Consider the following 12667-nt stretch of genomic DNA (forward strand, 5'->3'; position numbering starts at 1 on the left):
CGTAAGCCAAAGGCACGATTCACCATGATGTCTTCTCTGAGCTGGAGGCTTTCGATCCACACACTTACCCAGTTTGAGCATACCACAGCTCCCTGTTAGACCCATTTAGTATTGTACTCATCTAGTCCTGCCTAATTTAGAGACATGACAGCATTTCCAGCAGATCTTTATCGTATTTAACACTAGCTCAACTACAGAATAACCTCTTTTTCAGGGATAAACATTCTTATTTACCTGAAGGGTTTTTTAAATACTGAAATTATTATACCAAATACAGGTAAATGTATCAAGAAAGTAGCAGACAAGTTTATTGAAGCCAGGTTTGGTGCTTTTTTTTCACTTAAGAACCTAAAGGAAAGTTGTAATAATATCTTAACCAAGCAGGAAGAAAAAAAAAAAAAATCTACAACATGCATGAGAGGTAATATAACTTTCATTACAAGAGACAGCATCAAGTTTTAGGACAAAAATTAAAGTTTGATTCCTGCAACACAGTATGTTCAAGAATATGAAGTTGAAAAAAAAAAAATGAAAAAAAAAAAAAATCACTATTTGGAAATTGCAACAGAAGACTGTGAGAACAACCAAGCTACACTTCTTTGATAAATGGCAACCACCACAAAAACTGCAGAATAGGCATACGGCATAAACAAACTCATTACACAATTTGTATAGTTGAGACTCTCACACCAATAAATTTGTACTCAATAAAAAAAGAGAAAAAAAACCAGCTTCTTGTAGATTCCTGAGTTACAGACCATGTGGATCCCAACGAGGGGTTAGCATAGGCTTCATGTGCTATTCAGGCAATTTCAACTAGCAGTTTCTATCAAAGCTGCACATGTGCCCCAGACACTCCTATGTACAGGCACACATTCCTTGACTGCCAGCTTTTAGGGGTTATGTCAGGGACACAGTGCCAACTGTACAATCTAAATACTTAAGAACAGTTTTGCTAAGGTAAGACCAAAACTACTTTATCCTTGAGAAAGGACAAGAACTGTGCAAATATAATGGTAAGTCCAGAGAACGAATACCCTCCCAAACTCACAATTTACACTGTCCCACATCAAAGGAGATCTCTTTCTATTTAGTGCATTTTGGTGACTATTTGATCACTTATCTTCTGAAAGCACAGGGAATGTCCCTTGCTCTGTATGCAATGTGTTCTGCCTTTATTTACACCACATGTTCAAAGATTAGGATGGATGGCATCCAAGTTGGCCTGACAGCTGAAGTATTTATAAGGCAATTATATGTTTTTCAGAGGCCAGGTATCTCTATGGAGTCTATGCAAACTTTTGTCATGGAGTTAACTTCTTTCTCAGTATTTCAGCTGGTTTTTAATCTGTCCTGAAAGCCAGTCCCAGAGCCTCATAGTCAATTTTAAGATTATACCTGTAGATGAAAACAGCTCCTTTATCACCAAGTTACTCTCCTGATGGGACTTGAACCTGTAGAAGACTAAAAAGTCAGCCAACCAGAAGGAAACAGCAGTGAAGTACGAAGCCTTTCTGAAACAAGTCAATATTTATTATACTGTTGGTATATAGGAAACAGAAGCTGTATTTCCAAACGGCCAAGCCATTAGGACAGCCTTTGCGAGCCAAATGACAGCCATGGCACTGTGTGCTCCCCCTCACCCTCTCCCAGCTCTCTCTCCTGATCAATATGAACTCTGTTCCCTGTTGGGGAAAAGATTTCCTCTCACTGTTATGCAGAATGCTCAAATACACAGGCGGAGGCTTGCCTTCATGCTGCTGTTCTTTTGTTATTGAATGAGGATGGCAAAGAGATGCTCTTATCCCTCTCACAAAGTCCACATTTTTGACTAATTTTAACTTACCTATTTTTTCAGTCTTCGTTTTAGGTCAGAAAAAAAGCAGCCTAACACAACAGTGTTATTAGTAGGGTCTAACAGACAGCATAATTCAACACAAGTAATAATATAAAGACAGAAAACCAACAAATGCAATGTCAAGAGGGAATATTAACAGATAGCTATTGTGAGATGCTGGCTTGAAAAATACCAAGACAGCCCAGAAAAATCCCCATAGCATTTGACCTTTTTATGCAGCTGCACAGAAAAAAGTAAACAAGAAATTACATTTTTTCAGATGTGTAAATACAAGTACTAAGAAGCAAAGTTTGTCACTGTTAAAAAAGCTAGTCCAAACCAGACATATCTCCTGTTCTATGAATGACATCTGCTGTCACAGAGTATTTAAATTTCCATAACAGAAAGACGCTATTGCCTGCCACTCAAAAAAAAAAAAAAAATTATTTTGAGAGCTACAAATCAGATGCAACATTAAGATCAACATAGTTGACAAGAAACATTAAATACAGTGACAATGAGTATGTAACAGGTGTTTGAACAAGTTTTTTTTTTTATATCTCTGAAAACTGGGGTAAAAGATGAAGTTCACAATCTATTTCAGGTCAGTATTGCTCTCATAGCAGAAAGGTTTGTGTCTCCTTTCCGGTGAAAGGCTGTGGCGCAGCCACTCACCCTTTGGCGGGAGTGAGTCCTTCCCTCATTACTGAAAATCCCCAGACAACTACTTCAGGGGACTAATTTGCAAAAATAAATAAGAGAGGCTAACAACAAACAGTCTGACAGCTACTGATATCCTCAAGACAGCAAAGTATTCCTCAGTAAGCACTTCCCAGAAACAGGAAGATAAGCACAACACCCACATAACCCTTTCAATTGTTCTTGTAGCTTTCATTTAAAATCAAGTCTCCTCTTGTTGCTGATGCAATTAAAACATAAAAGGTGACTCAAACTCTACAGATCAGAAATCATAGAAATCTTCAAAAAAATCAGTTCAGAGGCATGAATTACCTTGTTGACCGTAACATGAGTCACTTGAAATATCCATTCGGTTAACAATTCTGTTTCCATCTCTGTCTAAATTTCAGTAACAGTATTTAACCTTTGCTGCCTCTGGGTTTATCACACAAAGACATTATATTCAGTTACTTTCATGCCATATAGCAGGATTTACCTGGATACACGCAATGAATGGCGGAAAGTAAGACAGGCTCATACTCAGGAAATTATTGAAGTTGTTCAACAGCTTCTGGACGATGGCTTTTTTCTCAGAAGGAGTTTTAGATTTTTCTACCTCATGAAAAATTCCACCAAACAAACTGCTAAAAAGCTGCTTGGCAAATGTTGGATCTTTCTGTAAATTACAACAAAAGCAGTAAGGCCACTGAATTTTGCTGTGACACAATAAACTGATAAATAAATTTAGGAGATATGACCCACCCACCCCATACCTAATGTCTATGTGGACGCTCTTTGGGAGTGGAATAATTTGTCTGGCATGCAACACAGGAAACTCCAAGACAAGTAGGTTTCAGGCCAGAGTGTTAATGGAGAGGATGGAATTTACAATTTTCACATATTCAAAATTCCCACTACAGGAACCAGGCACCCAATATCATTTTATGGACACCACTGCCAGTCAAAAGTGTTTCAGGAAAAAACAGAAGGCATCAATGTGTGAGGAGACCTGGACCTAACACTGAGGCAGCTAACACAGACAGACAGACTGTCTGTACAGATAGACAGTTCCATCTGAGATTTAAAGGCATTTTTTTCAACCCAGAAACACATTTGTAACATAATCCTATGCATCCTGGTCTGTCATGAGACCGGATTTTGGCCTAACTCTTGATCTAACGCTATTCACGTAGCTCTTGAGTGTGCTACTTCCGCCCTTTACACAGAGATAAGGGACCACCAAAAGAAATTAAATACTAAAGTAAACCAGGAACACTGTGACTTCCCAAACACTGTAAAATGGGATAGGTTCAGCCTACAATTTCTACTGCTGTCAGGTAGGAAAAGGTATATTGGATCAGCTTTACTGAGTCCAGCCTTCACCACAGTAACTTCATTTGTATTTTTACAACTCCATTATAGGCACATAAAAGAATAAAAATGGCTGTTTTGTTGCTGTACAGTGAGATGTCCTTTGCAATAATGTCTGTAAAGACCATCAGCATCTATTTCTCAAGCAGAGGAACCCAGAGGCAATGGACAACAGCTGATGTCTCAGGTCCTCAGTGTTCAACTCAACTGCTCAGGTAAGACAAGCTACAAGGCATCTTCTCTCATCACTGCACCAGCCCGGGGTAGGAGAAACACTACCTCAAAACAGACTCTTTAAATGCCTATTACAGTGGTTGACTACAAAACAACAAATCAATTTTGAAAGCAGTTGCCCAGCTACACGTCATTTTCCGTGCACGAACAGCGAACTTCACAAATGACCTTTGAAAAGCAGACAGACCTGGGCAAGGCCCTGCAGAGGGGCAATGAGACTGTAGTATTCAATCTGGATGTCAGGAAGGTCTCCTACTCGGTAACTTCTGTACAAAGTAACCTGGGCATCATACTTCATCTTCAGCTCAGATTGCATCTCCTGAAAGGCATTGCTCATGTTAAAAAGATAGTAATCATATTACTTAGAAAGAGCTGTATCTACAGAAGACAAAATAAGCAACAGCATTTCTAAAGTGTTTTATAAAATTTTGCCATGCGTATTAAACAAATACTCTTTTTATAAAGGTGTAATATGGTTAAACCCAAAACTATGTTAGTCAATTAAAAACTTCGAAGTCTTGTTCATAGACTTACTTCAGCCATTAACTTTTAATATTAACGCCTTGTAATTCCTGCTTCCATACAGGGAGTATTTAAGTCACTTTTAGAGAGAATGATTATGACTGACAGGTAGTGAGCTGCTATGGTTTAGTAAATTACTGCCTGCCAGCTGAGCCACAGTAATCCATAATACGATGGTTCTTAACCTGGCCCAGGTACCAGGCAAAATAAGGCTCCTAAAGCTAGTGTGTTTTATTTCATACAGTGGGATGGGGAGGGGAAGGAAGAAGGATGAACCTGGTAGAACTGATTCCTTATAAGACTTAAACCAAACGGTAATAAAACTGTCGTAAACTGCAGGTGTTAAATAGCTGCCCTGCCTTTTGCTGAGGCTTAAAGGAATACATTGAAATTGAACAAGAGCTACTACCAGATATAGACAAAACCTATCTCTTCCTCTGCCTTTCTTCCTTTTCATAGCACTGATACGCTGTAAGGTAATCAGCAGTAAGTTTAGTGGCTGGGATTTTATTTTTAACTACTGTCATTACCAGTTAAACCAGCAGACAATGGGTGGATATATATAATGGTAGAATGGAAGAGGGAAACAGAAGACAGCTTGAAATTTTTTTCTCTGTTCTGTAAACCCTTCATAATTTTGCTGCTTCAGCCCATTTTTCTTCTACACAACTCCAAAGGGATGATTTTTTAAAAAAAAACTTCAAGAGAAATAGGTTGGGAAAAATTAGGATTTTTGCAAAAGCCACTTCCAAACACTTTCTTGCTCAGGACCTACTTTTTCCTGTTTTGCCCCATCAGGAATAGTATTAACATAAGCCACTAGGTTCCATGTGTGTTTATGTGCAACAGATCTCTTGAAAAGTTTAAGGGGTCCTGACAGCATTCATAGTCTCCTCTGGTCTTTTACTGTGGAATATCACAGGGGGTTTTGTTGGTTATATTTTGGACTGTCGTACAAAATGCGTTTACAGGTTCTCTCTTGCAGGGTGGGAGAAAATGGTAGCTTTAACCTGCAAGTAAATATAAATTGGCTAAAATAGGTGCTTGCATGGTTCTTCCAGACCTAAGTTCTGTTTACACAGTCGTCTGCAGCTGCAAAGAATTAGAAGAGTGTCTCAAACTGGTAGCTCTCAATCCTGGGTTCCTTTGCTCTTCGTCTAACTGCTATAATTTTTGGACAATAATGTACGTTATTTTTAGTAACATGAACCTCTGAAAAACTGTTACAGAGTTTAAAAATACTTAAACTTATTGTAAGTACATAACACAACCAGGAAATCCACATAGTACCAAGTTTCTGGCCTTGATAAACGCCCAGCAAATGATTATTACTGACATTCCTTCAGGTTAAAAGTACACATCAGTTCTGGTTAGTCCTTCAGCTGTATCACATTTTTGAGTTCATCTTCAGACACCGGATAATGTTCTCCAACTACTTCTGCAGAGAACTGTAGTTTCAAGGCTCCTAGTTTCCAGGATAACAACCATAAAGAGCTTCCCATAGCTGTTAGGGACTCCATCACATAAAATCACTTCATGCATGTTAAGTGGTAGACTGCAAGTGTTATCATCCACCTCTTTTCTCACTCATGCTAAGTAACATCATTTAGCTATAAGTATATAAATAGCATGATTTCCAAACAAAACCTTCCGAAGCTCTTAAAGTAGCAAGCAGTAACTTACATCTACCCTTTCTTCACAAAGTTACTTCTAGAGATGAAGTACAAGACTGCAAAAGGCATTGGGACTTAAGGTTTTAAACTTATTTGGATTGACAAACCTTTTCTCTTTTCTGTTCAGCCACACCTTTTCTAGCATAAATCAGACTGAGTTTCTCCTGATCCTTCAAGAAACGTCTCCGCAGTCTTAGAATTTCTGCTCGTTCTTCTATACCTAGGGAACGCACAATCATGTCCACAGCTTTTCCTTTCTCAAGCAAACGTCAGATTTAAGGCAAGAGCATCATATAATAACAAATATCATCTTTGTATTTACTAGCTTACCAGCTAGTCTCCTAAGTTTCATACCCAACAACTCAATGCAAGGCCTTTCAATGAGACAGTAAATTAAAGCATATTAAGTTGTTCTTAGGAGATGAGGTAATAAGCATTTATATAAAAACTTTAAGCACATGGATGAGGTAAAAGGGTTGAACTATTGTACTGGGAAAGGCACTAAAATTCATGTACAAATTTGGCCCATATGATAGATTCATTTTAAGCTCTCAAAGGCAAGTATGACATTTGCACCATATTCCATAAAGTATATAGCTCCTTACATAAAAGAGGTGCTAAATATATTCAAAGGTTGGGTAATAATAATACAGTATTATATTTTTTAAGTTACTATTACAGAACTGTCACTGGATCAACTCCCACTCCGGACAGTCATGGAGAAAGGCCACTTTGAAGACTGCTCACTTCAGTCCATTTCCTAGGAAAGATGAGTGAGCAAACAAAAACATACCACTATAACAGGTATTTTCCTGGTAGAAGACCAGTGACTGACTGGGAGGTAGACTGACCTCTCTGTTTCTGTAGTTCAGCATGGTCCATTCAAAACTGCCCTGAAACACCTCTCAGCTATTGAAAAGGTCAATCTTTATTAGCTCTCTGCATGAACTCCTACTCTCACCCTTCCAGACAAAATTTTGATGACATGGTAGGCAAGGGTGAAATGGGGAGGAAATAGGGAGAAAGAGCCTAAGGCATTCCAGAACAGTACTGATATTTTTCAGTTATCAACTGGGTGGATGAAGAAGCATCTCAGAAAATAGCAGGTAATTCTAATGGCAGATTGCAGTATGTTGTAGATCATGTCAGCACAGCTGAAATGATTTGGGAAAAAATATGTTTAAAGAGATATCTTCTTTACAGAGATACGCAGTTAAATTTAAAACAAGGGACAGAATTGTCTGACATTCATGCCATGATTACCTTAGGGAGAGGTAGGAATGCAAAGATCACACCAGCTGGTTTCTTATCCAGCCAGTTCTTTCATCTAGCAATGTATAGTTTTGCAATTCCTAGCAGAATTCTAGCTTTTTGACACACATTATGTATCACCACACACTCCTGGAAACAAAATCTCTCAAGTTGAACTTCAATTAGAATGTCTCAAAGATAATGGACTGCCAGCCAAATAACTGACAAAGATGGTGAATAAAAATGTAATATTTGTATAGAAATTGCATCATAAGGCTTACAGACCTTTAGTTTTGCTGTCCACCTCGTCTCCAGGCAAAGCCAACCTTTTTTTCCCAAAATCCGGTCCCACTGGTTTAAAGGTTGCTTGTTTAAATTTTTCACTCCGTTTGTTAACCAACAGCATAGATGAAGACAAGGATTCAGAGGATGAAGGAACTATATATTCTGCCAATGTGTCAATGCTACTTCCAGTTAGCCAATTAAAAGAGCTTCTACCACCTGTAAAAAAAAAAAAGCAAAAAAGCTGTAACATATCCATATATAAATCAAGCGAAATCATCTATGAAGCAGGTCATTTTCCTCGACCAAAAATGTAATTCCCAGTGTCTATGGGTAGAACAGATTTCAAGCTGTTAGGTAAGAAACAAACTTCTTTTGCACTAGGTAGAACGTAAAATATATATGAAACTAACAAAAATGTGATTGGATGTCTTTTCTCACAATGCAAGGGAAAAAAAAAAGAGCCCTTGCAAACAAAATATTAAATGAATTTACACTTTTACATTAAAAATTCATATGTAACAGGAATGAAGAGAATGAAATCATTCCTATAGCAAACAAGAAATTTCAGATGACACCGGTCTGGACTTACTGACATGCTGTGTAGGTGTAAATTCATATTGCCGTTGGGTAGCCCTCACTAGACCACCAACTGATCCAGAAGCAGAAAGGGATCTTTCTTGTGATAAATTCCTGTGGATACTCTGAGAAGCTTGAGTCTCCACAAACATAGGTGTGAGCACGGTACTTCGATAACGCCAGCTGGAATCAATTACAAAGTCCTATGAACACAAAAAAGATTTTAATAAGAACAATAAGAAATGAGGATTTCTGCCTTCCTTCCTTGAGACAGGATAGCAGAAATTAAAGTACAGAATTTAAACCACCATCCCAGGGACAGGGGCAGAACTTAACTATAAAAAAAAAATCCAAAACACGTAAAAGTTCTCCATAGCTCAGCAAAAAAGATCACTAATTTGGACTGGTCAGCTGAGGACTGATTTACAGCTCTTGTACCAGTATTCCTGTTTCTTTCCAATTTTTCTCCAGCTTATGGCACTTCTCTCTACTACCCTCTTTTTTAGGTATTTCGGTACTCTACACAGCAGCTATACTTGGTGTATATAATTGTTTTAATTAAGTCTCTCTTTTTTGAAAAGAAAGTAAAATTATTGCCCCCACAAAAATCATCAAACTTCTGATACTGTGCATAACTCATGACTGTTGCAGCTGTTAACTATGGAGTACAAAACACACTTTCAAAAACCTCCTTCACTACGCCATTCTTGTCCAAGGGGTAACTACCTTAAGGAATAGAATTTGTCACACGGTTGCACACAGGATAACACATTACAATTCACCTGAAATTTGCAATCAGACAGTGGATGCTCAAATATTTTTCTGGAATAATCCGGGCTCTTGCTAGTCATTTCAAGCAGAAAATTTGTGATTAGACTCAGGTACTGTGTTTCAATCTTGCTGGAATATAAAGAACTTAACAACGACAGCATGCGATCAAGAATATTTGTGGGTAACCTTGTCTCATCACTCCAAAAATTCCGAACAACTAATCTGTGAAGGCAAGGAATAAAGTTATTCTTGGTTATCTGCAAACAGAAAACACAACACTATCAAAAAAGTCAAGTTAAAAAACCCCACCAAATGCAGTAAGATTATAAAGCCTTCAACTAATCCTTTCATGCCATGGTTCTTCCATTGAATTACACCAAATTCCTCATTCATCTACCATGTTCTATGCCATTCGACTGATATTAAAAGGTTTACTCTGAAAGAATTGTTTCTATTGAGTTGTTTTTCTCTTGAGAAGTGCTATGGGTGGTTAAGCGCAGAGATCTCCGTCTTTTTGCTTCACCAAAATATTAAAAAAATCCAATATCCTCCAACATTTAATCTATTTTTGTGTATTTGCATATACTGAGGGCCTTCTTGTTGTTCAAAACCTCTAGAACATTAATGCAGAATTATGTCTAACATACTGAAACAACTTCTCCATGGCTTAGAAGTTTGTTCAAAAGCTCTGTGCTTCACTTAAATTTGGTGTAACATTATGGGACACAATTTTATAAATTAACTTACTGGAAGAAAAGGAAATAACATTATCTCACTGTTACTCTTTTATACTAAAATACTTAAAAACCCTCTAAGGATCAACTCTTCTGTTATAAACAAAGAAAGAGCAATTCAGGGATTTGTTACTTCAGACAGTGGTCACAACACTGTTTACTCACTGCAGTTCAGCATTCTCATCAATTAGTCCTTGAAGCAGCGTTTCTTTTGCCAGTTTGAATACTTCCTGAGAATCACCATCTGCTTGGCTTTCTGGATCACTGATGGTAGAAGAAAAATGTCTCTTAATGACTTCTCTCAAACAATCCATAGTAAAATGAAGATGAGGATGGTGGGAGAAAAAGAGGAACATGCTCTTCTCATGAAAATCTCAACTTGGTATGACAACACTGCGTTTTTTTCACAACATGTGGTCTTCATTGCCAAAAATGTCTTATCCCTCCACTACTTAGCTTTCTGAGTTTTGCTCTTCTAAGTAATACATGGCAGGTATTTATTACAAAGTCCAAACAGAAGTGATTCTGAGTTTGCAAGGTCAAAACTGAGAAAAAGGCAGAAAATTAGCTTTTCTCAAGTAACGCTGGAGTAAAAATTGCCTGTACTTTTTTTTCACAATAATTATCCATTCAAATAGTTAAGTTATCTTGGGAAAACGCACATAATAGAATCCAACCAGGTTAGATGATTCAACAGCAACCCACTTGTCAAACTGAGTACATGCCTGTTCACTACTCTAAGAGGTCAAATAGAAAGAAGATCTTTACACTACCAGATTGAAGGGATCCAGATCATGCCGAAGTGCCTTAATACACCTTCTACCTACAAGCAAGTTTCTCTAGTGTACAATTCTTACAGTTACAAATTCCAGCAACAAGAAAAAAAGTGTGAACATCAGAGCTAGGACCTCTTATGCCATCATGCTGTGGTGACGCAACATCCTAGTTCTGGGCTAAAGTTCAGGTCTAAGTCTTTGCCCCTTAGTGGAAGTAGTAAAATTGCCATCAAACGTCAGAGCTACTCAGGGAACCCACAGGCTCTGTTCTTCTGAGAACTCGAAAAATCCCACACTGAGGGACATGAACTTGGAAGACACGTGCTACAAGCACTTTCACTCTGTCTGTGACAAACAACTGAAAGACAACATCTGCAGTGAATACACACCTGTAATTATCATAAATCCACATCAGAATATCATACATGCGCTGTCGACATATTACAGAAGGATGAGAAATGAACCCTGTCACGCCAGGAAGAAGTTCTTTAAGTTCTAGCGGTTTTAGTTTAGACAGCATCTTGTACACTATATCCAAACAAACCCTTTGCCTTTCATCATCCCTAAAAAATAGAGGGGGAAAAAAAGAATAGTTACATTGCTTTTCTCTTCATTGCTACACACAGAATCAGAAAATCAGTTTAGGTTTTAGCAATAATATTTGTTTTCACATAAATGGCTTTATGTAAATACTTTGAGTTCAACCTAAGAGTAAGAATATAACTAAACTAGTACATACTACAGAAATTCACGTCCCAGTGGTGTTTAATCTTAACAGTATTTAGGGTTTTTTGTTTGTTTTTCACAGTGAGCTAACCATCTTAATACTTAACTCCCAGATTCCATTAGCTCAAATTAGGAGAGCAGTGACCAAAAAGTGAACATGAATTATAAATGCTTCTGAACATAAAAATGTGGTGGTCAGGACAGAAAATGTTATTGAGAAATTTAGACGATGCATCCACATTTGTAATCACACGACTACTCACCTATGATTCATGATCTGAATAAAGTCTTTACTCTTTAACTGCAAGTGGAGATCAGGTACTTCTTCCGCCCGGCACATTATTACCTCCAGACAGTAGGTTTTCATCACACCATGAAGTTTGGGTATCAAAAAGAATACTGCATTCATAAACCTTAGCATAACCAGAAGCCCACAAAGAATAGCAAGTTATTTTCTATTACTCCTCTAGATCTAGAATGAACGTAACCATGTAAATCATGACACACCTGTCAGCAAGAGGTGGAAAATTCTTAACAACTTTATTCAAGCATTGAATAAACTTATCCTGTTGGGTGTTCTGATGATGTTTTAATTGTCTTACAACACAATCATAAACTGGATCTTCAAGTACCTGAAAATGAGAAAGGCAGTAAGACAAGCATAGCCATGAAACTCATAACCACCTTAATGACACACAGTTCTGCTGCTGTACTCTTTGATTGTAGTGCCTTTTGGTAGGTAAGATCCACCTGCCTCATCTTGGTGTTTATGGTGCTTCATGACTGCTGTACAGCTATGCCTGGCTGAAACACACGATCGCCTGCTTAAACAACACATTTGTGAGCTTCCTTTGATTGGTTTGGAACCAACGCCTTAATTTTGAAATACAAGCTGCTTAGTATGCTTATACAAATAATAAGCAGCTTTCCATTCAGTATGGCAGATTTCCAATGATGAATGTAAAAAAAAATAGCCATTTTTAGTGAAAAAGTGAAAAATAATTGGCAACCTTTACTTAATGTCAAAGAAATAAGCCTTGCATAGGATAAAATTTTTGCACCATCTTTGCTCATTTATTCAAAATGCTGCTTATAATGGAACTTGGAAGACTGTGAAAGAGAAGACTGCAGGAATTCAATTTATGAAATTTCTACAAATTCTACACACAATTTCTACACACAAAGAACAACCAGAATGCAATTAAGTGGGGAAAGAAGAAAGAATAGTAGGGA

General features: G+C 37.6%; 1 protein-coding gene across 1 annotated transcript in view; it reads right to left on the reverse strand.

Moving 5' to 3' along the window:
- The window catches only part of PRKDC (protein kinase, DNA-activated, catalytic polypeptide), a gene marked incomplete at its 5' end in the record, with an annotated part of 84010 nt that overhangs the window by 25938 nt on the left and 45405 nt on the right, over positions 1–12667 (reverse strand). Inside the window, 10 exons of the mRNA XM_009701957.1 lie at positions 3012–3191; positions 4308–4439; positions 6423–6535; positions 7852–8067; positions 8441–8630; positions 9210–9420; positions 10098–10196; positions 11098–11271; positions 11698–11847; positions 11942–12066. Of these exons, the coding sequence (XP_009700259.1) occupies positions 3012–3191; positions 4308–4439; positions 6423–6535; positions 7852–8067; positions 8441–8630; positions 9210–9420; positions 10098–10196; positions 11098–11271; positions 11698–11847; positions 11942–12066 (1590 nt within the window). The remainder of the gene's footprint in view (positions 1–3011; positions 3192–4307; positions 4440–6422; positions 6536–7851; positions 8068–8440; positions 8631–9209; positions 9421–10097; positions 10197–11097; positions 11272–11697; positions 11848–11941; positions 12067–12667) is intronic.

The sequence above is a fragment of the Cariama cristata genome, unplaced genomic scaffold (assembly GCF_000690535.1).
Source record: "Cariama cristata isolate BGI_N322 unplaced genomic scaffold, ASM69053v1 scaffold5866, whole genome shotgun sequence".
NCBI classification, from domain to species: domain Eukaryota; kingdom Metazoa; phylum Chordata; class Aves; order Cariamiformes; family Cariamidae; genus Cariama; species Cariama cristata.